The sequence below is a fragment of the Orcinus orca genome, chromosome 7, assembly GCF_937001465.1.
Source record: "Orcinus orca chromosome 7, mOrcOrc1.1, whole genome shotgun sequence".
In the NCBI taxonomy this organism is placed as follows: Eukaryota; Metazoa; Chordata; class Mammalia; order Artiodactyla; family Delphinidae; genus Orcinus; species Orcinus orca.
Window position 1 is genome coordinate 81,494,481 of NC_064565.1, and position 27,160 is coordinate 81,521,640.

General features: G+C 37.6%; 1 protein-coding gene across 1 annotated transcript in view; it reads right to left on the minus strand.

Annotated features, from left to right (window-relative positions):
* The window catches only part of DNAH7 (dynein axonemal heavy chain 7), a 250,715-nt gene that overhangs the window by 93,231 nt on the left and 130,324 nt on the right, over window positions 1-27,160 (minus strand). Inside the window, exons 33-42 of the mRNA XM_033400318.2 lie at window positions 26,504-26,635; window positions 24,934-25,158; window positions 22,143-22,340; window positions 19,699-19,854; window positions 18,700-18,868; window positions 16,494-16,620; window positions 15,059-15,278; window positions 6,826-7,698; window positions 4,380-4,609; window positions 971-1,301 (exon numbers count right to left, since the gene is read on the minus strand). Coding sequence (XP_033256209.1) covers window positions 971-1,301; window positions 4,380-4,609; window positions 6,826-7,698; window positions 15,059-15,278; window positions 16,494-16,620; window positions 18,700-18,868; window positions 19,699-19,854; window positions 22,143-22,340; window positions 24,934-25,158; window positions 26,504-26,635 — 2,661 coding nt within the window. The remainder of the gene's footprint in view (window positions 1-970; window positions 1,302-4,379; window positions 4,610-6,825; window positions 7,699-15,058; window positions 15,279-16,493; window positions 16,621-18,699; window positions 18,869-19,698; window positions 19,855-22,142; window positions 22,341-24,933; window positions 25,159-26,503; window positions 26,636-27,160) is intronic.

The window sequence follows — 27,160 nt, forward strand, 5'->3', positions numbered from 1 at the left end:
AGCTTTTCACATAGAAGCATATTAATATCTTGTTTACCATACAGTTGAAAAGTTTTTCCTCAGCGTTTCTAAAGTTCTGTCCATGGTGTTTATATCAAACAAAATGTGTTGGTTTTTAGGTACTAAAATTCAGTACTTTAAAAAATTTTTATTATTTATGAAAAATACAAAAGAGAGCATATACATTATGAACAATATTGCTTACTGTTTTTTTGTTCCTGATTTCTTATACCAAAGAAATCCTAGGTTTTAGTTTACATTCCAAGATTATTAACATCTGACCTACATTTTCAACCATTTTTATAGTAATATAACTATTTATATTTAAATTTCAATCTGAAATCTATTTTGGAGTAAGGTGTGACGAAAGGATCTAACACTTTCTCCCTTACCTCATCCAAAAGTTTTGCCAAGATTCCCAACACTATTTATTTTTTAAAACTCATCTTTATCTTTCTTAATTGAAATGTTCACTTTCACACCTTAATTTTTAATGAATTTCAAAGCTTAGACATGCTATTATAAAATATAACATTATAAGCCATATTATGTATCACAAAAAACAACTGACAAACATTGACATAACACTTTATCATATATACTGTAAGGTATATTCCAATTACAAGTGTCTAAATATGAAATAGGTGCACATAGCATCAAAATATGTACTTGGGTCTTATACCCCTGTTGATTAAAGTTGCTCTGCAAAGTTCCTGAAATAACAGTTGTTGTACGGTTGTTTAGAACATTTGGAAGCTTGCTTCTTTTTCAAAATTGTCTTAGTTATGCATGTACATTTCTTTTTTTCCAGGTGAATGAGGGAATCTTTTTCCCAATTTGAAAATGATTTCAATTGCATTAAATGTGGAGACTAATTTGGAAAAACAGACTAGATTGTAGCACACAATATTAAGTACTTTCTTAAGCTATGATGATGCGTCTCCCAGCAAGCCTGTGGCTGTGCTCTTACCTGTGCAGTGAGAGTGTCAAGGGCAGCTAGAGCTGACTCTAATACGGGCAAGGCCCCTGCCAGGTCAGCATCACATTCATCTTTGATGGCTTTGGCAGCCATAGCTTGTTCATTTGCTATTGTTTCATCAGCTTTCACTATTTTTTCAGTTTTGGCAACTTCTACAGACTCCCTCTCAATGATTATCATCATTTCATCAACCTCTTTGCTAGCAACTTTTAATTGAGGTTGTAGAGCCTCTAACTCGAATTGCATTGTGGCTACTTGAGATGCAGCAGAATCCAGTTTATCCAAACCCACTTCGTACCTCTTTTTCATTTTCATTACTTCACTGAAAGCAAAGATAAAACAAGGTTAGCTGTCAGGCTCTAGCTCCTCCTTCAAGGAAAAAAATTAAGTGTTCTTGAGCTTTTCAGGCTTTTTCAAGGCATAACTAAAGAAGTGGACCTACTGTATAGCACAGGGAACTATATTCAGTATCTTATAAATAACCTATAATGGAAGAGAATCTGAAAAGTTATAAATATATATAACTGAATCGCTTTGCTTAATACCTGAAACTGACACATTGCAAATCAGGTATACTTCAACTTAAAAAAAGTGGTTTGAAAGTTTTTCACATATATTAACAATTTTGTGAAAAATATAAACTCTAGAACTTTAGATTGTGTGCAATTAAAAGTAGACAGTATGTCTAGGGATTTTTTGTATTTCCAGTACCTGACACAATATCTAGGCATATAACAAATTCAAAAGATAAATACACTAAGTATAAGGCAAGGAACCTCCTTATACCGAGATGAATGATGTGCCTCTACAATTAGTCACCTTGGGAAGTTTATTCCAACAACATTATTGTTCCTTAAAATCTTTTCATAATCAGTTATTTTAAATAGACTTCAGTGCCCAAAATATATTATTTTGAATGCTGCCAAATGTGGCATTTAATTTTAAGATGTGTTAAGTATCTTGAAATAGGAATTTTTTTATTTAAGATAAAAGTGGCCAATAGAGAATAAAGCTCAACACTTTTTTGGTGCCAAATTATTATAAGGTAATAATAATTGATTCAAAATAATGTAATATATATATATATCTTTTTTTTTTGGCGGTACGCGGGCCTCTCACTGTTGTGGCCTCTCCCGTTGTGGAGCACAGGCTCCGGACGCGCAGGCTCAGCGGCCATGGCCCACAGGCCTAACCGCTCTGCGGCATGTGGGATATTCCCGGACCGGGGCACGAACTCGTGTCCCCTGCATCGGCAGGCGGACTCTCAACCACTGCGCCACCAGGGAAGCCCAAAATAATGTAACATTTTAACATACTTTAAATTTTTATCTGCATTCATATGTGTTCTAGAGATAATTATACATTATGAGTAGAGAAAACGCTCCTTTATAATTTGTTTCATTTTAAATATTTGAGATGCCATAATGTCTCAAAATAAAAGGTGACACATTTTAGAAATTCTCTTCAAAACATTGGTTGGAGTAGGTAACAAACCAATCTGATAATTGTCTAAAGGTGGAAGCGCACTCTTCAACTGAGTGCTTAACTGGCTTGGGCTGGAAAACTGAAAAGGCTGCCATAGGGAAAAAAAAAACATTACAAGTCAGGACATGCTACACTTTTGGCATTTGTGATTCCCTCCGAGCAAAACGTGTTACAGCAATGGGAACTGAGGAGACTGGATAGAGGATACCATATTATCTGTGAGTTTGGTTTCAGTGGAACCTTTGTGGAGCAAGCACTGGAAAGGTCTCACTCCTGCCAACATGAAGCAGTTTCAGTGTGGTGGTTCATCCCACATGATGGCTTTGCTGGCTAAAACACTGGTTTCTTGGCAGGGAACCTGATAACTTGCTTCGAGGTTACAGTACTACCTGGCTATAAGGAGATCTAAAGACTTTAGCTATTAAAGGAAGAATAACTACAGGGTGGGAATTCTAGTTGAGGTAAAGGAGAACATTTCTAAAAAGAGGAAAGTAGGAAGGCCAACAAGAATATCTAAAAATGCCTAGAAAACTATTACTTTCAAACTTTCTCTAAGTTTGTATATCATTTTTATAATCTTTCTTCCAGTTAGGATGGCCTTAAATACCGTGAGCATATAATCAAACAGAAAGATGAGTGATACCCCCAAATTAATCAGACTCCCCAAGTGGTTTTGATCTCCCTGGATGGGAAAATATGGGGGGAGAAAAGCAAGATTCCATTAGGTTAAAGATCCTAAGATCTACATGGTAAGAAATAATAAAATGACAGGCAAAGAAATAGTAAAATTCAGCTAAGTCTTGTAGCAGCCTTGGGTGGGACTTGCAGATTTCACTAGGTAGATGGGAAAAATACCATTGGTATGATTCAACACGGGGTGTGTGCCATGATGAATAGGAAAGCTATGACACTCCTGCTGTGGAAGGCATTACAAAAGTCACTATAAATACGGCTAAGGAGTTTCCCAGCAGTATCTAGGTAGCATCTTGGACAATACGAGAAAAGGTACTTCAAAATGCCTGAGATAGTGAGTTAGCCATAAGAAGATTTAGAATGAACTATAGTTAATATGCAAAAACTAAACTTATTATTTTTTTGTCAAGGAATCTGTGCACATTCGGTGTTTTAAGTATTTTTTTAATATTTAGAAGAATTTGGTCTATTAGATGAACAGATCAGCCTTGTACTCCAATATAAGTTATGTAATTGATCAACAGAGCTAATTTGTGCTTTGAAGTAAAAAAATCTCATTAAGTTTTTAGACAATAGTCAAACACTGAAAAGAACTTAAGGCTTACCATATGTATAAGTTTAACTTACTAGATTTTCGAAATTATTTAAGTACCTGGGAAAGTTTAGTTTGATAAATCAGACTTCAAGAGGGAAATAAAAATATTAAAAATTACAAATGCAATATAAAAAATTGCTTAAATTCATATAAGTTTATTGATGTTTGTATTGATGTTTTCAAATAAGAGTTTACTTAAAGAAGGAAAGCAGGTTATGTATATTGAGTGGCTGTCTCTGGGTTTCAGCTGTTCAATACCTAAAGAGAAGGTTTACTTATTATCTAATTACTTATTAAAGAAAAATTACTCCCTAGTGTTGTTTACCCAATAGCATTGTCAAAGTATCCTGGAGCCTTACCACAGCTCTGAGTGGCACACCTTCATTCCTTAAACAAATATGATTATGCATTTATCATGTGCTGGGCAATGCATCTGCACAAAAGAATAAGCCCTGTTCCCTACCCTAAAAGTGTCTGTGGAGTAAATCATTTAATGATGTAACAAAACTCACAGTATATACATATATGAAATAAATCTCTACCACATCATTGCTATGTCATTTTTGTCCACACAAATGTTTTAAAAACCACCATAGCTTACTTTGAAATAAGAAATTTTGTTTTTACCTCCTTTTCTTTTCCAACAACAGTTTGAAGGTAGAAATTAATTCAAGATAAGAGGTAGGAGTCACGTAATTGTATCTTTGAAGTTCAACATAGAAGGATGTCGATAAATCTACAGCAGAAGTGTGAAAGCTTTTACACAACTCAATACAGCCATCTCGTATTTCCTCTGACATTTCAATGTCTTCCAAGAAGCGGGAGGCAACTGCCTGTAGTGCATCTTCAGGCCAGGACTGAATTTAAGATAAATGCTTTAGCACATGATCCAATTTACTGACAGGAGTTTGTTATTACTGCGGTCCTTCATGGATGGTGGAAATGCAGGGGAAAACATGAGGGATGGGGTGGGACAGACACTCATGAGGAACTTCCCCCTAGTATTTGACCCCTTATGACAGGGAGCCAGTAACTAATGTGTGCAATATTAACCCTTCATGGTTTGTTCAGGGGTTAGAGAAATTGGGCCTGAGTATTGCAGGAGCAAGGAAGAGAAAAGGAACTAAATTTATAGAATGTCTATCTTTGTGCGCACTCTACTATTATTATCTTGTTTAATTCTCCCAACAATTCTGAGATAAATGTTACTATCCTTTCCCCTAAACTCCAGAATTAGATCAACAACTGCCTCTTTGATTTCTCTTATAACCATCTCAAACTCAACAAGTCTAAAACACGGTTCTTATCTCCCCCAAAATAGTTGCAGTGCTCCCCAACTTAGTCAACATCTCCACCATACACCCAGTTGCTCAAGCTAGTCATCCTTGATCCCTCTCCTCTTCCTCAATCCTACATCTAACCCAAAAGCAAGTCCTATGGGCACCATCCCTAAAATAGCTTCCAAATCTTTTCCATTCTTTCTATACCCACAACCATCATTGCAGTTCAACTCTCTGTTACCATCTTCCTGGAATTTTCCAACAGCGTCCTAAGTGGTCTCCCTGCTTCTGAGCTCTGTGCAGCTACCAGAGTGATCTTATCAAAGGCAAATTAGCTCTTTTCACACTCTCAATTTACAATCCTTCAAAGACTTCCCAGCACATTGAAAATAAAATCCGGGGCTTCCCTGGTGGCGCAGTGGTTGAGAGTCCGCCTGCCGATGCAGGGGACACGGGTTCGTGTCCTGGTCTGGGAGGATCCCACATGCTGCGGAGCGGCTGGGCCCGTGAGCCATGGCCGCTGAGCCTGCGCGTCCGGAGCCTGTGCTCCGCAACGGGAGAGGCCACAACAGTGAGAGGCCCGCGTACTACAAAAAAAATTAAAAATAATAAAATCCGAAGCCCAACTTGTAAATCTCTACCTGATCTGGCGCTTCCCACCTTTCTGACCTCAGCTCTAGGACTTCCCCCTCAGTTACTGCGCCCCTGTCACCCTGATTTTCTCTCAGGCCGTTCATTCCTTCTATGTAGCTCCTTGTCTTCACTAATTTATTCTCTTACCAGATCCTCTCAAAACTGGCACTTTTTGTCCTTCATCTTTCCTCGTAAAGGTCACTGATTCAGAAAACCTACATGCTACCCTGTATGATGAATTATTTTTCACTAATTTGCAAGTAAGTAAGCAAACTCAAGGAAAGCAGAAGCCTAGTCTATTTCATTTTCCTATTCACCTCCAGCTTTAGGATAAGACCTGCTACAAAGCAAGAGTCAATAAATATGTTTTTCGTGAAATAATTAATCTTAGCAGGAAATGGAGGAACAAAGGGGCTATGTAAATTCCCCAAGGTCAAAAATTCTTATGTGTTAGATCTCACTTACAGGATCTCTGCCACAGCTTGCAAACTTCCTACCCCACCCCCTTGTCTGCTCTGCACTTCCTGATACTGAAATTTACTAGAAAAAGTGGTCTCTGGGGCTTTCTTCCTTTTGATGTCCTGTTGGGTTTGCTAATGGAAAGAGGCTGGAAAAAAAAAAAAGAGGTAGAGGCATTTCTACCCCTCTTCCTTTCTAGCAGAAGCTGAGCTCTAGGTTTTGGGTTCCTGTTCCTATCAGACATTCCTATTTCCACAGCTCCAAGTTCCAGTAACACTTCTTCCCCCCTATTCCCTTTTTTACCCAGCTGTAGTAACATCTTCTTGCTACACTCCACCAGTTCCTGCCTGACCATCCCTCTCAAGTTCCTTTAATCCTGCCTACACCTCTATGAACAGTCCCCTCATTCAACTTTCCTCAGTGAGGCCTTCCAGGGTGCTCTCTGCTCCCTGTCAGGAACCTGACTGATACACAACTTTACCCTAAAACTTTCTACAATAAATTGATGTCAATGACTGTATGCACTGGCAATAAGAAGTTATTCTATTATAATGATTTTTGAATTATAATTTCATAAAATACATTATTATTGATCAGAAAATTCTGCTAAGCTACAATTTGGTGGGGGGCTCTAAAATAAGTCATGCTCATGATGGAGATTCAATATTTCTAGAAGTCTATATAAATTTACATGACAATACCTGAAACCAGTCAATGGTACAGCAGTTAACAAGAGCAGGGAACTTTCTAAGATGAATCCGAAATGCATCTCCAATGGGGCTCATGGCAAGGACAACATGCAGTTGGTTGCGGCAGCGATCGATAAACATGTTGAAAAGAGCTATGGGGCTTCCATCAGTTTGTTTGGTTTTATCCCGTTGGCGATCTAAATGACGCATCTTATCACATATCTCCTGCTTCTCATCCAAAGCAAAGAGATTCGGAACCTCCCCAGCATTTAGTAGATTGTTGACATCTTCTAGAAATGACTCCTTTTTAATCTGGGTATCTGTAAACAGGAAGACACCCTGCATCTCCCCTTCTGCACATTTCCTTAAGATCACTTTTAAGTCTTCATGCCACTCAGAATTATCGTAGCCCTTGGTGATTTCAACCTGGAAAACTGAAGAATCAGCCATGTGGGCAGCTAATCTGGTGACAGACTGCCTTCCACTCCCTCCGACACCAACCAGAAGAGCATGGCTGCGAGGCTGCTTCAGGATCCTGGAAATTCGGCTGATGTGCTCTATGGCAAATCGGAATAAGACAAGGTTCAGGGTTTTTTTGCTCATATTGTTGTATTCTTCTAGGTGAGCTTCTACTATCACCCGGAGAGCATCTACATCTGCAACTTCTCTGTAGTTGGTATCCTCTCTCTTGGGATCATGGAAATCACAAAACATTAGGCTGTGTAGGTCATCTTCTTCCACCACTCCATCATTATCAAAATCCAAACTTTGAAAAAGCTCATGAAAATTTTCATGCATACAGTTTTTCAAGATTTCTTGAATGTAGTTGATCAGCCAACTTCTGTCTGCATTATCCACAAGGCGATCGTAATACACTCTAAGCACCTGTATAATAATTAAAAAGCAGCTTTAAGAACTGACTCTTCTATTTTTTTAGTTTCATTTCTGTGCTCATCTCAAGTAATATAAAAGGTGCTCTCAAGAAATTTCTATGGGTTTTATTAAAGGTATATCCAAATGAGGACTGGCTCATAATAATATTCACTTTAAATATTAATTTTAACCGTATATATTTGGAATAATACATAGTTACACTGTTGTCAATAAATAAAGGTAAATTGGGGGAACTGAAGTAGATTATAGATATGCAAAGAGCATTAAAGACTACAGAAGGGAAAAAAAGACTAGAGAAGGTAAGTGACTGCCTTTGCTGCTCACTCAGATATAGATAACAGAGCTGGGCACTGGTATCTAGGGTTTTGCAACTCCCTTGAAGTGATCTTTTCCTTTTCTCAGCCAGATAACATCTTGAAAATTGTTGTCAAATCTATATATATATATATATATATATATTAATAAAAGTACATTTTCTAGATAAAGAGGGAATGTCTTAGGTGGAGGGCAAATTTGTCTTATTTTTGTTGTAAGTAATTGCAGAGGGCAATCTACTAAAATAAATCTCTGCTTATCTGCACATGTTGTGGGACTGCAAAAAGTAGTTAATCAGGCTTGCTACATAAAATAAGTATTTCCTGAGAGTGGTATGAATGTCCCTTGGTTGCAGTCTGTTTGGGACTGAACTATGTTCCCCCGCATATTCATATGTTGAAGTCATTCATATGTTGAAGTCATTCATATGTTGACTGTATTTGGAGAAAGGTCCATTAAGAAGGTAATTAAGGTTAAATGAGTTCATATGGGTGGAGTTCTAATCCTATCCACTGCTGTCCTTACAAGGAAAGGAAGCAACACCAGAGCTCTCACTCTTTCCCTGCAGACACACAGAAGAAAGGCCATGTGAGGACATAGGGAGGCCCTCTGTGAGCCAGGATGAGAGCCTTCACCAGAAATCCACACTGACGGCAACTTGATTTTGTATTTTTGGCCTCCAGAGGTGTGAGAAAATAAATTTCTGTTGTTTAAGTCACTCAGTCTGTGGTATTTTTGTTATGGCAGCACTAGTAGACTAATACACACAAAAACAAGTAATGTATATTTCTGTCAGCAAACTTTCTAACATTAAACCTGTCTGCATCAGCTTCTTCACCTTATAAAGTGGAAGTAGTAATACCTGCCTTACAAATCTCACAGATGCATGGCAAAAATGAAATGACAACAAATGTGAAAACACTACAGAACTGAGAAATGTAATTATTACAAACTGCCTTGGAATCAGCCTAACTGTGTTCAAGAGTAATGATTTTATGATTTCTTTCCTTTTGCTAACTGTGGGGTTTTTAAGCTCAAAATGGATTAAAGACCTAAATGTAAGGCCAGAAACTATCAAACTCTTAGAGGAAAACATAAGCAGAACACTCTATGACATAAATCACAGCAAGATTCTTTTTGACCCACCTCCTAGAGAAATGGAAATAAAAACAAAAATAAACAAATGGGGCCTAATGAAACTTAAAAGCTTTTACATAGCAAAGGAAACCATAAACAAGACCAAAAGACAACCCTCAGAATGGGAGAAAATATTTGCAAATGAAGCAACCGACAAAGGATTGATCTCCAAAATTTCCAAGCAAGCTCATGCAGCTCAATAACAAAAAAACAAACAACCCAATCCAAAAATGGGCAGAAGACCTAAATAGACATTTCTCCAAAGAAGATATACAGACTGCCAACAAACACATGAAAGAATGCTCAACTTCATTAATCATTAGAGAAATGCAAATCAAAACTACAATGAGAAAGCAATAATACTCCAATAAAGACTAAAAAAAAAAAAAAAAAAACTACAATGAGATATCATCTCACACCGGTCAGAATGGCCATCATCAAAAAATCTAGAAACAATAAATGCTGGAGAGGGTGTGGAGAAAAGGGAACACTCTTGCACTGCTGGTGGGAATGTGAATTGGTACAGCCACTATGGAGAACAGTATGGAGGTTCCTTAAAAAACTACAAATAGAACTACCTAATATGACCCAGCAATCCCACTACTGGGCATATACCCTGAGAAAACCATAATTCAAAAAGAGTCATGTACTAAAATGTTCATTGCAGCTCTATTTATAATAGCCAGGACATGAAAGCAACCTAAGTGTCCATCACCGGATGAACGGATAAAGAAGATGTGGCACATATATACAATGGAATATTACTCAGCCATAAAAAGAAAAGAAATTGAGTTATTTGTAGTGAGGTGGATGGACCTAGAGTCTGTCATACAGAGTGAAGTAAGTCAGAAGGAGAAAGACAAATATCGTATGCTAACACATATATATGGAATCTAAGAAAAAAAAATGTCATGAAGAACCTAGGGGTAAGACAGGAATAAAGATACAGACCTACTAGAGAATGGACTTGAGGATATGGGGAGGGGGAAGGGTAAGCTGGGACAAAGTGAGAGAGTGGCATGGACATATATACACTACCAAATGTAAAATAGATAGCTAGTGGGAAGCAGCCGCATAGCACAGGGAGATCAGGTCGGTGCTTTGTGACCACCTAGAGGGGTGGGATAGGGAGGGTGGGAGGGAGGGAGACGCAAGAGGGAAGAGATATGGGAACATATGTATATGTATAACTGATTCACTTTGTTATAAAGCAGAAACTAACACACCATTGTAAAGCAATTATACTCCAATAAAGATGTAAAAAAAAAAGAGTAATGATTTTAATGTTTTCACTGCTGTCTGGTTGACATAATAGTGTCATCCTTTTTTCTAACAGCAGTAGCTACACAAATGGTATGACTGAAGCCTCCCACATACTCCCCCCACCCCAGTTCAAAAGCTATTCCTCTATGGGACAACTGAGTTTCCCAACATATGACAATAGTCACTTCCTCGGATTGAGATACTGAAGACCTCCTCCTTCTTATGAGAAAAAGGAAACTAAGACAACCTCACATATTGGGCATCAGTGTCTAAGCATGAATCAAGTATATTATTATCTAGCTGCAATTTAGCAAGAACCTAAGGCAGTGTTTCTCAGGGACTGTCAACACACATGAATCTAGGGCCCCACTCTGGACCTGCTGACTTAAAAGTTTTGAGGATGGCGACTGGGAAGATCTTTTTGTTTTTCTTTTTAAAAATTTCCTTACACGAGGTACAAAAATCTTAAGTGTACACCTCCAGGAACTTTTACACATATTTACACCCAGGTGACCACCACCAAGATCAAGATATAGAACATTCTCAATACCTTAGCAAGCTCCCTCACTCTCACTTCTGCTGATACCTGCCCTCCTCTCTTCCGTACAGGGGACTATTATTCCATTGCCACCCCTTATATTTTTAAAAGTTGACACATATAATTTTCCATTATAAATCTAAATCTTTGCAGGGGAAGTAATTTCTGGCATATTTATATTGTATTTGTGCTTTGAATTCATTTGCCTCAAGGTCTTGATTACAAATTGCTTTAATTGGTCCATAATTTACACATCATAAAATTCACTCTTTCAAAGCATACGATTCAATGGTTTTTGTAGAATAGTCACATAGTTGTGCAGTCATCACCACCATCTAATTCTAGATCTTTCTCATCACCCCAGAAAGAAACCCTGTACCCATTAGCACTCCCTTATTATTATTCCCACCCCATATGCCGCCACAGCCCCTGGCAACCAGTAATCTCCTTTCTGTCACTATGGATTTGCTTATTCTGGACATTTCATATAAATGGGAAAATATTATATGTGGCCTTTTGTGTCTAGCTTCTCTCACTTAGTGTAATGTTTTCTAGGTTTATCCATGTTGTAGCGTGTATCAGTATTTCTTTTTACGGCTGAATAGAGTTCCACTGTGTGTATATAAGCACACACACACACACCACATTTTGTTTGTCTATTCATCAACTAATGTGTATGAGCTGTTTCCACTTTTGGCTGTTATGAATACTTCTGCTAACACTCATGTACAAGTTTTTGTGTATACCTATGTTTTCACTTCTCTTGGGTATATAGCTAGGAGTGGAATTTCTGGGTCATATGGTAACTCTATGTTTAACATTTCGAGGAACTACCAAACTGTTTTCCAAAGCAGCTGCACCATATGACATTCCCACAAGCAATGTTACTATCCAGTTGTTTTTTTTTTTTAATTACAGCCATCCTATTGGGTGTTAGGGGGTACTTCACTGTGACCTTGATTTGTATTTCCCTAATTATTAGTGATGTTAAACATTGTTTCATGTACCTATTGGCCATTTGTATATCGTCTTTGGAGAAATGTCTATTTCTCTCTCCACTTCTAAATTAGGTTATTCATCTTTCACTATTGCTTTGTAATAGTTCTTTATGTATTCTGGATATTAGATGCTCATCGGATACATGATTTGCAAATATTTTCTTCCATTCTATGGGTTGTCTTTTCACTTTCTAGATAGTGTCTTTTGAAACATGAATATTTTTAACTTTGATGAAACCCAATTTATCTATTTTTTCTTGGGTTGCTTGTGCTGAGTATCTATATTTAACAAGCAAACCAGATGTTAGGCACATTAACGATTGAGAGCAATGCAGAAACCAAAGGGAATGCAAAATAGTAAGCCAGTTTTATATCTCAAAAATCATTTAGTGAAATTATATTGGGTTGTCTAGTTTGGCAAAAGTGTGTGGAGAGGAAACAGTCACCTAAAGTACTGAAATCTTTTTGAGTAAACAGAAATAAAGCGCAAGTTAAGAGTGTTAAGCTCAATCACTTTCTATTGTTTGAGACGGTGAGAACAATGTGCCTAGCACTGTGCTCAGCACTGTGGACAAATCCGTGAGGGAAAAAAATCCTCTGCCCTCAGGAGCTGGCATGCCACCTGCGGGAGATGGACAACCAACATAACAAATGAACTGTGCAGCATGTTAGAAGGTGATACATGCTATGGAACTGCTACGGAAAGAAGAAGAATAGAGCAAGTCAAACAAGACTGGAACTGCTAGTGGGATGTGAGGCTGCAGCACTAATTAGGGTGGTCGTTGTGCCTCACAGAGAAGGAGAGATTTGATCAAAGGCAGTAGGGAGCCAGCCCAGAGGGTCAACACCTGGGGGGAGAGCATTCCAGGCAGAAAAAAGCCAGGAGGCCTGTGTTGTGGGTGAACGAAGGTGAGAGCAGGAGGTAACCTGAAAAAACTGGGGAAAGGTACACATACAAGGTCTTATGGACTGCTGGACTTTTATTCCAAATTCCTCCCCACAAAGTCAGGTGCCATTTCAAGGTTTTGAGCCAAGGACTTAAGCTCATGACACTATATGAATATGAAGTAGTCACTAAAAATGAAGAGTTATTATATTATGAACCTTATTAAATGCCCAAAGAGCTCAACAGCCATTGTCAAAACTCAGTAATCTGACATCTGAGGCAGGACAGGATCTGAAAAAGGCTAAAAAGTTTAACTGTACATACCACAGATATACAATAGCAAATAGGAACTGCTCTCATGATTGGAAGAAAGCAAAGCATTATAATCCCACGTGACGAAGCATGTTATGGATAGTAAGATGCCTTCTTTCTTCCCTTTATGCACTCATTTGACAATATTTCTGGAGTGCTTGTCATGTATCAGGCATTGCGGAAAGCAGTGACTAAATAAAGCTGCTGCTCTCATAAAGCTTCTGTTCTAGTAGAGACAATAAGTAAGCAAAAATATAGATGGGGTCAAGTGACACTCAGTGTTATGAAGAATAAAGTGAGACAAGGGATAAAGAGCTATAGCGCGTAGAGATGGTCTAAGACGAGCCTCTATAGTAAGGTTATATTTGAGCTGAGATCTTAAGGAGGTAAATGGGCAAGCCGTGTGGATAATGGGAGGAGTGTCCTAGGTAGAAGGAATATCAAGGGCACAGTTCCCGAGCTGGAGGATGCGAGATGCTTCCTACAGGAAGATTTGGCCTGTGACCAAATGCTGTCTTAGGTAATGTGCTCCTTCAGTGAAGTCAATGACATCCTCCCCTCTCGCCACTCTCCCTCTATACCTTTCAGCACATTTCTGTCACCCACGTGGCCTACCAGGCTGACAGCCTGTGTTCATGTCCCAGAATATGGACCCCACTCAGGCAATTAAGTGACCTACAGTGGAATCTGCAGATCATACTTTTCCAAAGAGTCACTTTTAGGGACCTTGCTGTGGCCAAAATTTCTGAGTGGAATGGACCTTCACTTGGGCATATATTTGAATGTGTGAGGATATAAAAATTCAAACTGTAGATCTAAAAAGCCTACAAAGATCGAATTTGGTAAAGCCTTTCTGAAATTTATGTCTCTGTAACACATGGTTTTAACATAGCAGTACATTTCCATTTTCTAGATTTCCTAACTACATTAATTAAAATTAAAATAACCATATTAGTTATATATTAAAAAGAGAAAATTTTCCTCCCACTTTCCCATATTCTTTGCCTATTTTAAAAATATTCTTTCTTTTTTTTTGGCTGCGTTGGGTCTTCGTAGCTATGCGCGGGCTTTCTCTAGCTGGGGCGAGTGGGGGCTACTCTTGGTTGCGGTGCACGGTCTTATTGCGGTGATTTCTCTTGTTGCGGAGCATAGGCTCTAGGCATGCGGGCTTCAGTATCTGCAGCACGCAGGCTCAGCAGTTGTGGCTTGTGGGCTCTAGAGAGCAGGCTCAGTAGTTGTGGCTCACGGGATTAGTTGATCCACAGCATGTGGGATCATCCTGAACCAGGGCTCGAACCCATGTCCCCTGAATTGGCAGGCGGATTCTTAACCACTGTGCCACCAGGGAAGTCCCTGAACTATTATTTTTGATGCATTATTTTTTGTATTCCTTTTTCTCTCTCTCCTGCCCTTCCTCTACAAGTTTTTACAAGAAAATGTTCACCCATGTATCTCTTCCCAAAGAGAAATATATTTTTATATAGTTTCTATGTTCTCAAATCTAGTTTACTCTGTAGTTCTTTTGGCATCTAATATCACTACAAGTAAGTAATGAACATAAATACATTCATTTCTAATGAAAACAAAAGTGTTCCATCTCAAAATTATTTGAAGTCAAACTAACAAGGATTAAGTCAATTCAAGGAGACCAAGAATGATACCTACTTTGAAATAGCCTATAAATCAACAGAAATTCCTGAAAATGAGAGATAAGGCATCTTAAATGTCATAAAACATATTAGCAAAAAGTATTGTTAGACATTATCTTGGCCATTGGCCTTCAGAATGTCAAATAGTGGAATCCATCTATTTAAATTGCTGAATACTTCTTTTTACGCAGTTGTTGGCATGGTAAAATCTTTGTTTCCTGCATCATCATATATCAGTAACATGGAGATTTACCTCATGAACCCAAAGACGTTTAATCACATCTTTGGTTTCTGCTGTTTCTGGTCTTGACAAACACACACCCTGAATGACACGGGAGAAATCTCGGAGGTTGAACAGGTAGTGAGATTTGGCTGGAGTAGGCAAGAGATTCTTCATTGCTTCTTTATACAGAGTCATTGTACCATTTACAATTTGTGTGGTCAAATCTAGGAAACTGTCTGGAAATTTATAACTTAAAAAAATTTTTTAAGTAAAAAGAAAGAAAAATGTTAGCAAATACAGAATTATGATACATAAATGATATTTAGTATGACTAGCATGACTTTTTTCTTACGATTAAATCAATTGATTTTGTTTACAAAATTACCATTTCTTGATATGATAATAGAATTTTTACTTCTTTTAAAGCTACTTTCCATTCATTATTTTATTTTATGTTCAAAGGAACTCCATGAGTAAGCAGGACGAATTTAATGAACTTAAGACTACTGACAGAAAAGCCAGCCAAGGAACCCATATTAAGTAACTTAAACCCAGAGTCCACTAAACGATGCTTCCTAACCTCTTTCACCCCCTGGCATTCTTAATTGCATAGAGATAGAATCCCTGGAAGAACACTGGTGAAATGGGTATTTTCAGAGAAAGGGAAGGGAGAAAATAAAAACACAGAAAAAAATAAAGAAAAGTGAACAAGAAAAGGAGAGTAAAAAGAAAGTAAAATGAACAATGAGCCAGGATTTTTTTTTAAGGGCAAAAGGAATAATTAGGGTAGAAAGAACATGGGGAAATAATATCCATTTGAAAACATTGGCTCTATTTCACTTCTGGCTTGACAAGGGATCCTCCATCATCACTGGATAAGGCAAGGAATGACAATTTCCTGAGGACGGTGTCCACATCAGGGAGCAAGATTTGCACTGCTCAGGTGCACTTGGCTCCCCGACCTCCAAGTATCTTGTGGAGAAGTGCTGAGTGTCCAGAGCTAGGGAGCAATATTTCCCCAGGGTACAGGCTCCAAGGTTATACTCAAACCTGGACATGGACACCTCTGGGGAACTCAAGAGTTTTACTACTGGGTGTCAAAGTCACAGGATAAACCTGGCAATCTTTCCAGCATTAATTGAACTATGTGGCAAAAATTCAAAACATTGATCATTCCAACATGGATATATTATACAGCGTGAGGCAAAATGTGTATGGATTTTTAGGTTAAAATCCAAGACTTCAGAAAAATAAAGGAAAAAGAGAAAGATACTGCAGTCCCTTTGTGTTATGTTCCCATACCTGGAGATGGGAGCAAAGGAGGGAAGCAATGTTACCTGTTATCTTCTTCCGTGTCTAAAGGTGCTTTCATGGAAAAGTTTGAGAAGCACTACTTGTACTGACATGTTCCCCAAAGATTTTACACCCCCCCAATGAAAAAACAAACACACCTTCAATTACCTACCAGGTTCTTAAATGCCAGGTTAAGATTCTAGAGAAGATTGTAAACATGGATTTATCACTAAACTCATTGATTGTTATAATATTGAAATGTCGCATGTATCGAGGAGTTATTGGATTTCGACCACCACCTAAATATTAAAAAGGATAACCCTTAACAGTGTTATTCATATATACCAGAGCATTTTCTCTACACTTTACAGCACAAAACAACGCGCAAGATGGACAAATTCACAGCACACAGAGAAGAATAATCGATTATTTGGATAACCTTGACCTCAAAACAGTTTTCTCCTCAACCTCAAGGTGTTGTTTTCTAGTTCAATGATCTGAATAAGTTCAACTAATTAGATATAATCTTGGTCAAGTGTATTTACCAAAGGAAATTTGACCAGACAGAAAGAACCAATGGCCACCTTCTCCATGACTCATACATAGCCCAAAGCAGTAAACCGTCAAACATTCTCATCACAATACAATATTAAGATACAATATTATACAATGTTAATATTGTATGCAGTATTAACATAACCCTGGTGATTCTCACTGACCATACTTTAGGGTCCTTTCCACATGGCTGAAATTCAGCATGACATTGGCATACAGCCTCATTCTTCCCCCACATCTTGAAATAAATTTCCCTAGGACTAGTCTATGTGGTTCACATGGCCACTTCACTGGCTGCCTGTAATTGTAAAAACTGGGGGGTTATCTTATTTTCACAAAATACTGATTACATTTTCAAATATGAAGTTTTAGTAACAGACTTAGAATGTAACATAACTTTACAAAATTGATTGATATTATCATCTTTACATGTATAGACAAAATGCATTTTCTCCTTAAAGGGATTCTATCATGAAATCTTTGGTAAAGAAGTGGTGTTAAATGTGCATGATACCTTTATATTGCTTAAAAATATGTAAGTGCATGTCTTATGTTTGTTTTAAACCCGGTAAATCTGTCTTTTGCTTCTACCACTATTATACTGTGCTGATTCTGAAAACATGGATAATGTGTGAAAGCATGTAACTAGTTGCCTATAGATCAAAACAGTTATGTATCTCTATGTATTTAGAAGCTTATAATAAACACTGATTTACCTGGGCAAGCTTAAGGAGATGGTAAAAGAGCTGCAGAAGGAAAGGTCAGAGATCATATACCCAGGTCTATCTTCAACCCTTCCTCCCAGAGAATGCTCAGAAATGGTGGTCTTTTTAGAAAATGGGGTCCAAGAGGAAAAGACACCTCATGGATTTAGCCTGCTCCTCTGTCCAGTCCTTGAGGAGGCCAGGAAAATGGACACTTAGTACAAATGACTGCTGGGTAGTGGGGGAGAGGCAAAGTGGAGCTAAAGTCTGGGACCCAGGAGCAATAGAATTAAAAAAAAAAAAGAGTGGGGGGAGGGGGAAGCATTCAAAGTGGCCCAGGGAGTGTACTGAGAGCAATTACTGACTCAGAGCAAACTGTCTGCATTATAGGTCAGATAAAGGTCAGGTGGTTCAGAGGCAAATACCAGAGAGATTCCTTGAAGACATGGTACATCAAGAAGGGGAATTTTTAAAAATATAGGATACCAGCTTGAGTTCAGGAAAAGAACAGTTAAAAATGTCCAGTCAGTTGAATCAAGCTGTTTCAGATATTCTAAAATAAAAAATTTCCCCTACATAGAGATCTCTTTGAGTTTACAAATTTCCCCTGAAAAGTATAAAGGATCTCTAAGAGTTAATTATTTTGGCCATCTCCTACTCAAATTCCCCCTCCACAGTCTGTCTAAATCCAGAGACTCACTAAAATGGGAATTGATTGGGGTAGGGGAAAGGTGACTATTGAAGCAGGGATGTTTCGTACAGTTGAAACTTTAAGGAATGAAACAGAGGAAAATGAGCTTCCCCAGGGGGATCTGGGTTCTCAGGGGATCTGGGACCTCAGAATGCAGGAACAGGAAATGGAAAGCAAAGTCCCAAAAGGTGGAAGAAAAAGGATTTGGAAGAGCTGTTTGGTTTGATGAGAATGACTCCAAGCAAGTCAACCCACTCTGCAGTGTTGATCATTGTGGTCACTCTGTTAGGTCACAATGTACAGACATAGAAAATATATACACAAAACATTGTAAATCAAGTTATCCGATTTCTCTTTCTTTCTTTCTCCTGCCCTTTATATATAGCCAGAGTGATTTTCAATCTTAATCACAAACTCAGAAAACGTACCTGGAGGTCCCATAGCACACATGATTTGAATGTCCACTAGTTTAATCATAGAACAATCTTTTAGGTCATACCAATTCCAGTGATCTAACCATTGTCTAAGTAACTCTATAGGAGGTTGAGCCCCATACACCTCCCGAGCAGGCATATTGACATCATCTACAAAGACAACCTGACAATGAAAGGAGAAGAGGGATTAGAAAATATTAACATCTTAATATAGTGTCCTATGGTGCAAACAACGTTCAGGCAAAGAATCAGATTATCTTCTTGTGGGGTACATATGTGAGAAATGATGGTTTCTTTTCACATCAGGAATATCCCTTAGCATCCATGTTACCAAGGAACAGGGAGACAGTCTTATTACTAACCTTTATAGTTAAGAGTTTAGAACCTATTAATCCTCTCATGCAACTTTTCTCAGTATTCCTTCTCTTTTTTCCTTGTACAACTTCAGTACATTAAAATAAATGAGGAAGGTGTGATTTAAAAATGATTATAACCTCTGAGTGATGACAGTAAGGTTGGGAAGTGTATTCTTTTTTTTTTTTTTTTTTGCGGTACGCGGGCCTCTCACCGAGCCCGTGTCCCCTGCATCCGCAGGCGCACTCTCAACCACTGCGCCACCAGGGAAGCCCGGGAAGTGTATTCTTGGTAGAGGAAAAGTCAATTGATAGCTTGGTTGTTTAAAGGCCAAGAGAGCAAGAAGCAAAGACTCCGATGAGTAAAAATGTTAATGAGAGAATTAGGAAGGTAGATAATTTCCCAGATGTATATTCTACTTCGAATTCAAAGGGCAACTGCTTGTTTTTAATGTCAAGTTGCCTGATGCACATACAAATCTGAACACACTTTTAAGAAAACTTAACCAAAATCTGTGATAAAAAAACTGCACAAAAAGACATCCAGTACCAGTATATCTGGCTTCCTCGTTCTGAATGTAACAATGCCCATGAATAGGACCATTGCTGTACTATACGTATAGAAACAGAGAGTAATTACCATTTTCTTGCCCAAAGGAGGTCCAAAAACTCCCTTTCTTCTTTTGTCCAGTTTTGACATGATAATATTCTGAGTTTGAGCTGCTGTAGTTTGTGCTGAGAAGTTAATCAGCAGAGGCTTGTATATATCTTTACTGAGTTGATTTAAAAGAAAATTCTGTATAACAGGAAATAATGAGCCATAGTTGCAATTATGTTTTGACATTTCAAAATAACCACTAAGCATCATTGTTGACACACTTGAATTTAATATTAGAGTGTCATAATGTAAAAAGAGATGGAATCAACGGCAATAACAGTTACCAAGTCAATGGAGTGTGTCTATTTGTGCAGGCCTTCTGGACACGTGGCTTCTCTGATTTCTAAAACCACCATGCAGAGTACACATTCCTGCCTAACATGAAGTCATAGGGACTCAGGGGTTAAGAAACTTGGTTAAGCTCTCAGAGATGACACAAGAATTTAGACTGCCATTTGTCTCTGTCCAGATCAACGTTCTCTGTAATATAGCTCATTAGCTTTCCACTTTCATCAAGTTATCTGACAGTAAGTTAAGAAGCTTACATAGTATAATTTGTACTTTCAAAATGGAATTCACTGGAAAGCAGGTAAAATTACAATGATTCTTAACCAAGATGTTGTTTTCTACAAATCATCTTGTAGAATAATAATGGAATAGGAAAATATTTACAATACCTTAAGTAGAAAAAAGCAGATTACAAAATAAGATGCAAATTATGTTCCCCAATTTTGTGAAAAGTAATTCTTTTTGGCCTGGGCAGTTTATTACCTGGGCTGAATTTGATGGTGGTACCAATGACAAAGGCTTTATTTTTCTCCACCCACTGCCTTGAACCATGTCAAGTCGCCATTCCCTAACTCTTGATAATATCTTAGATAAATCCATTAGCTTTCTGTACACTTTGTTATTTTTAAAAAAAAATCCAGTCCAACTCAACACCTTGATTTAAAATCTCAGTCTAAACATCTTCCCTCCCCACTCCTGGATATTTCTTGATACATACAGCATTTAGTATGATAAAGGTGACATTTCAATCTGTTGGGAAAGAGATTATTCAATAAATAATACCAGGACAATTATTCTACTATATAACCAAATATATTCCAAAGGATTAAAGGACTGGATTAAAATATAAAATCAATAAAGAACTAGAAACAGGTACTGTCACAACTGGGAGAATGTGAATTGACTGGGAAACTGCAATGGGGGAGGGGCCACCAATAGCTCCTCCTCTTTCCTCCACCTCCCTTTCCTATCTTCTTCCTGCCCACGGTCGGGTAGCGGGCAGAGCTGGACGAAGAGAGGCAAAATTCCCACTTCACTGGTGTCACTGTGGTTCTCTCTTGGCTAATGCTATCTTGCCTGCTGTCATGGCAAGCTTCCAAATGTTTGCTCTCTGAGAAGACCAGATGTGCAGGTTCCTTACTTACTCCCAAGGGACATTCACATTGCACAGTTCCCTGACCTAAGGGGACTAGTGGAGTTCCCTCACTTCTGTGGGCAGTCATATGGAATGGACTCCCAGGAAGGCTCAAGTCCAGTTACCTTCCACACTGTCCAACTGACCCGGGGGAAACTTGCACTTACTTGCCATGTCAAAGGCTGGAGGTGCTACTCATTAATAGTTCCAGCCAGGGGCTTCCCTGGTGGCGCAGTGGTTGGGAGTCCGCCTGCCGATGCGGGGGACACGGGTTTGTGCCCCGGTCCGGGGGGATCCCACGTGCTGCGGAGCGGCTGGGCCCATGAGCCATGGCCGCTGAGCCTGCGCGTCCGGAGCCTGTGCTCCGCGGCGGGAGAGGCCACAACAGTGAGAGGCCCGCACCGCAAAAAAAAATAAAATAAAATACGGCATTGTTTCTCATCATCAAAAAAAAAAAAAAAAAAAATAGTTCCAGCCAGCTTTCTCCTTTCAGAAATCTGAAACTAGAGGCAAGAACTGATCTTTGATCAGTGTGATCCCCTAAACACAAGGGAACAAAGATTTATAAGGCTACTGAGATTTGGGGCATGTCTGTTGCAGCAGCTAGCATTTTCTTACCTACCACACAATAGGTGTGATTCCAGAAATCATTAAAGAAAATCAGTCTTATTACCATGTAGTAATTGTTTACATATTTGATACTTTAAAAAATTAAATATCAACCAAAACACCCTTTTTAAGGGAGATAAAATTCTTCATCCTGTATAAGCTATTTTCACTAAAATAACTTTAAAATGGACAATAATTTAGTGATATAAAGTAGCATAATATCTTTAAACAACTTTCAAAAATAAATAGGCAATTACTCAAAAATTCTCTGTGGCTGCAACATTGAAATACGTAAGTATTTAAAAAACATTGCCTACCAGTTCAGGTAGTTTAAAAAATAATTTTCTTAGGACTATCATGCACATTTTAACATGTAGATTTCTACAATACTTACAATAATGTAAACACTCTTTCCAGTTCCTGTTGGTCCTACAAATATTGAAGGCTTTTGATGGGTGGTCAACAATTTCATTAGTGCAGAGCATCGAACTGTGTCCAGAGTTGGTACAATGATTTCATTAAACATCACATCCTTAGGAATTGGAGGAGCTTCTGCCAACTTCTTTACCCATGGTTCCCATTTTCCTATTCCCTGTTTACAATAAATAACCAAATAGTGAATGTCATGTTGTAAAATACTTTTAGATGGCACTCCTGTGCCATTGCAAAAAAGATGAAAGATCAAGACAACAATCCTTGATATTTATGCACTTGTTTTTATCCTTTAAAACTCTTCACTCTAATTTTTTTAAGTTAAATTTTATGTTAAATTAAGGAGAAATTGGGCTTTTTATGAATAAAAATGAAATGGCAATGTTGTGATACTTTTGATGTCCTGAAACCACTGATTATGTCAACCCAAAGATCAGTTATTTCGGCCAATTGTTAGATTCTTTAATGGCATTGAGTAAACTGGTCTAATCAATGTGTTAAAGAGTAAAGAATTTTATTCAATACCTGTTCACACAGAAACTGTTCACATAGAAAAATTTTCTACATAGAACATCATCTGCATACTGTTTGACTTTTATAATGGTACTTACAACATCAGCTTATTATTTCAAGCAAGATTTCTCTTTCTTTCTTACAAAAATTTTTATTGGGGTAGAGTTGATTTTGACTTTGTGTTAGTTTCTGCTGTACAGTAAAGTGAGTCAGTTATATATATACATATATCCACTCTTTCTTAGATTTTTTTCCCCATATAGGTCATTACAGAGTATTGAGTAGAGTTTCCTGTGCTATACAGTAGGTCCTTAACAGTTATCTATTTTATTTATAGTAGTGTCTTTTTTTAATTGTAGTAAAAAACACCTAACATTTACCTTCAACCATTTTTAAGTGTATAGCTCAGTAGTGTTAACTATATTCATGTTGGTGTGCAACAGATATCCAGAACAGACGAGATTTCTTAATATGAGATTATTACTATGAATTAACATTACACTGTATCTTTTCATCCAATTAGCTTATGAACTAAAATTTTAATTTGCTAAGGCAGTGTCTATAAAAAATTTTTTCAAAAATATCACGTTAACTCTCTCTCCTTAGACAAACACCACTGGCCTCTCCTTTCTTACAAAATCCAATTTAAGCTCCTGGCCTTTCGAAGCATATTAGAATTTAGACCCATTCTTCCTTCACACCTTCTTCATGTTCCCCAAAACCCAGCCTCACTGATGGGCCTACGGTTACAAAAATGCCCTGTGTCCCTGGACCTTGACATATAAGACTTTTCTGTCCTACAGTATACATGACACTCTTCTGAAGAGGTTAGGAACTCACAGAGGGCAGCACTGTGCTTTATTCATTTTTGTATCTTCTGGCAGTGCTGTGCACATAGCAGAGAATTTGAGGAGGCTGAATTTACATCAGCCTAAAAATAGTATTGCAAAGAAATTCCTAGAACTTTCTAAAACTGATGAAGAAATAATGCTCTTTTGATACTCTTGATAATCTTTTCTAACATGGATATTTTGCCACCTGTGGGGAAGGAAAAATTAAGAATCACAAAATCTAGAACAGAGAGTCATTTAGAGATTGTGTGATCCTGGGAAAAAATCACAAAATACCTCTGAGCCTCACTCAGTTCCCTCAATGGTAAAATTTGAAAAATAATCCTACCTTTACCATTTCACTGAGATGATGGGAAACAAAATAGAAGTGATTGTGGAAAAGCTTAATAAACTGCAAAGTGCTCTGAAAATGCAGCGTATGGTTAGTCATTTGAAGTAAAATTAGCAAAGATATAAAGGTATCTTGTGGCTGGCAGGGTGAAGAGTCTCTTCTGAGGTGAGGTTGGCAATACATGGTCAAGAGCCATAAAAATTTAAAAAATGATACAGTAGTTCCTTTTCTAGGAACCTATCTTAAAGAAATAATCAGATATGTATGCAATGACTTGTGCACAAGAATATTCACAAAAGCATTAAAACTAAAACAACGAAAACACTTCAATGTCCAAGACTACAAAACGCAATGCATCATGGTCCATCCAAATGGTAGATTATAGGGAGGTTTTAGAAAAATAAGTTTATTAAAGAAATATCAGTGAGACAGAGAGTTGTTTTCTTTATTAAAGGAGGAAGGAGGATATACAACTACCCAGTGAGGATATGGTGTGATCCCAACCTCATTTAAATCTGCATATATTTAAATAATATGTATACCAAAACTTTGTACTCATTTACAGTACTTATGGGAGCTGTTACACAAAAACAAACAAGTGAACAAACACCACCCAGGTTGTATTGTCCAATCTGTTTGGGAAGGGCTGAATTCCTAAACACCCAGCGGCGGTCCTGCAGGACCTCTTAGCCTGTGATGTGCTAACATGCACCATGAACCTCCCAGAGGTGTGTCGTTGAGCAGTACTCGCCTGGTGCTGGACTGGATGTCCTAATGTGTGATTTTTTGCAATGAGTACAACTGGCCCAACAAGTATTATTATTTGTCTCATTTTATCAATGAGAAAAACAAGGTTCAGGGAGATTAAAGAACTAGTCCAAGGCTATATGGCAGACCCAGGTGTGCCTGACTTCACAACCAGCATGCCTTCCTCTACTCCATGCTGTCTCCTAAGGTAAACAGTGGTGACAAGGTGGCCACAGAGCCTTTATGTGCTGTGTGTCTCCAAGGAGACTCTGCCTGGTTGGCAGTTACAACTCTTGCTTCAGAACTCTTACCTCAGTGACAAACTGATAATCATAAATTGTTCCTTTTTCAGGAAATGGAACAGTTAGTGTTTTTGAAGATGTTTGCTCAGTACCACTCAGTAATTTAAACCTATTTCGAGTTATTTCTGAAATCGGGCCTTCCATTAGTTCTCGAAGAATCTTATTAAATTTCAACCGATCATCATCTTTACAAGAAGCACCAATGGACCAGATCAATGAAAACAGAAAAATGCCCTGAATTGGAGAGATGAGAAGATAAGAGTGCATTAAAGAATAATTTTAATCTATTCTTGAAGCTTAAATCATATCAGCCAGATTAATATCTTTGAAAGGAAATGAATAAACTGATATATGGTAGTAGGTTATCTCAGGATTTTGTAATAATTAGTTTTTTTCTATCAAATTACATGTCTTATAAAGTCTTACTATCAGAGAAGATAATACAATGCAAAGTATAAATTCTAGGCATAGTAAAACCTTAGAATGATTAGTCTGGTAAATCAGGTGATAATTTAAATATATGGCTGAACTTTGATATTAAAAAGAACATTGAGATAACTTTTTATTAAAGTACAAAAGCATATTTTAATAAAGAATAATCAACCCACTATATATATTTATTAAATTTAAATTCTGATGCAGTGTTTTTAAAAAAGTAGAACAAATTCAAATACTTTTATTTACCTGTTGTAATAATTACCTGAGCATTGATTGTATAATTAGAACTGCTAACCTGCAAGCTTTCTTACCAGACTCAGGCAGAGGGAACAGGGGAGACAACAAGACACACCACTCAAATGAGAAAGCCTGTTTGATAGTTTTAAAATCAAATCCCCTTTTTAATGCCATTAAAACATATACATGTTTTAATGTTAAAACAGTCTTGACTATGCTCATAAAAGTTGTGAACTCTGGCTTCACACTATTCACCTACTCACAGCTTACAGACTGTCTTTCTCTGGAAACTGTTTTAAATGAAACTAAAAATTTATTTCATAAAACATATGGAAAAAGTAACTGACTACATTAGAAGTGCTACCATTAGCCAATACATAATTTTTTCATTAAAGAAGATTCAAGATCTGTTGATAATTTTATTCCTATATTTAAAATGTTTATAGATTATATATTTTCTTGCTTTCCTCATTTCAAATATATACTTATACTCAATACATATATATATTTTAAACATTTATATCTCATGAAAAAGGCGGAAAAGTAAGGAGAAAAAGCAATGAATTATAATTTGGAGGTTGAAGGGGAGGTGAATCCTGTTGTCAATGGTCATTGACATTTTGAGGATTGATCATCTTTGAGACAGGCCAACTGGCCCAAGGTAATCAGTAGCAGATCTGTGGGAATCATCGGGCTCCACCCAAACTTCTTGATCCAACAGAACTGCCGGTCAAGGAGCTTTCCTACCAGCACCTGGCATTTGGAACCTGACTTTTTCCTCACTGTTCAGCTACCACCCATTGTCCAGACTCCAGTTCCGGGAAAAATGAGGTTAATTAATTAGGAAGCATTGGGGAAAGCAGTGGATGTCTTTCTATTGCAAGACTCAGAGAAATGGACCTACCTCAAGTAAAGAGTAAGTTTCTCGATCATTTCTCTCTCCTACTTTGACTTCATCAGCAAAGTCACTCATAAAACAGTCTATCAGATTCATTAGGGATCGGACTAAGTTTGTATCTGAAGTAGGAGATAATTCCTGAAAAATCAGAGAAAAAAAGTCTGTGAAACAATTTAAATGAGGCACTAACTGAAATAGTATCAACTAATTTTTATTGAACTCATTTAGTTCTAACAGCCAAAGTATCTATGAAAAGGTACTACTGTTACAATTCTAATTTTATAGGAGGGAAAACTGAGGTACATATTAGTTCCCTAGAGTGAGGCAGCAATGGACGTCCCATCCAGGTGGCGTGTGCTCTTTAATCACTCTTATACTGATTCTCAAATTGAAAAAACTCAGTTACAAGTTTAGTTAATTTAATCACAAACATAGATTCTATGTTATACCAATTTCATAAACCAAAACACTAAAAAAAAAAATCTTTCAGAGCAGGAAATTAATTTGCTTATCTAACATGTTCCATAAATAAAGCCCATTTTAGAATATCTTTATAAGCTACAGCAGTACTTGGAGTAAACTCATGAAATATATTTTTAAGTCTTGAAGAGCATAAAATGTTTCTGGAGTGCTGTAAATACTGTGCACTTTATTTCTCTGGGT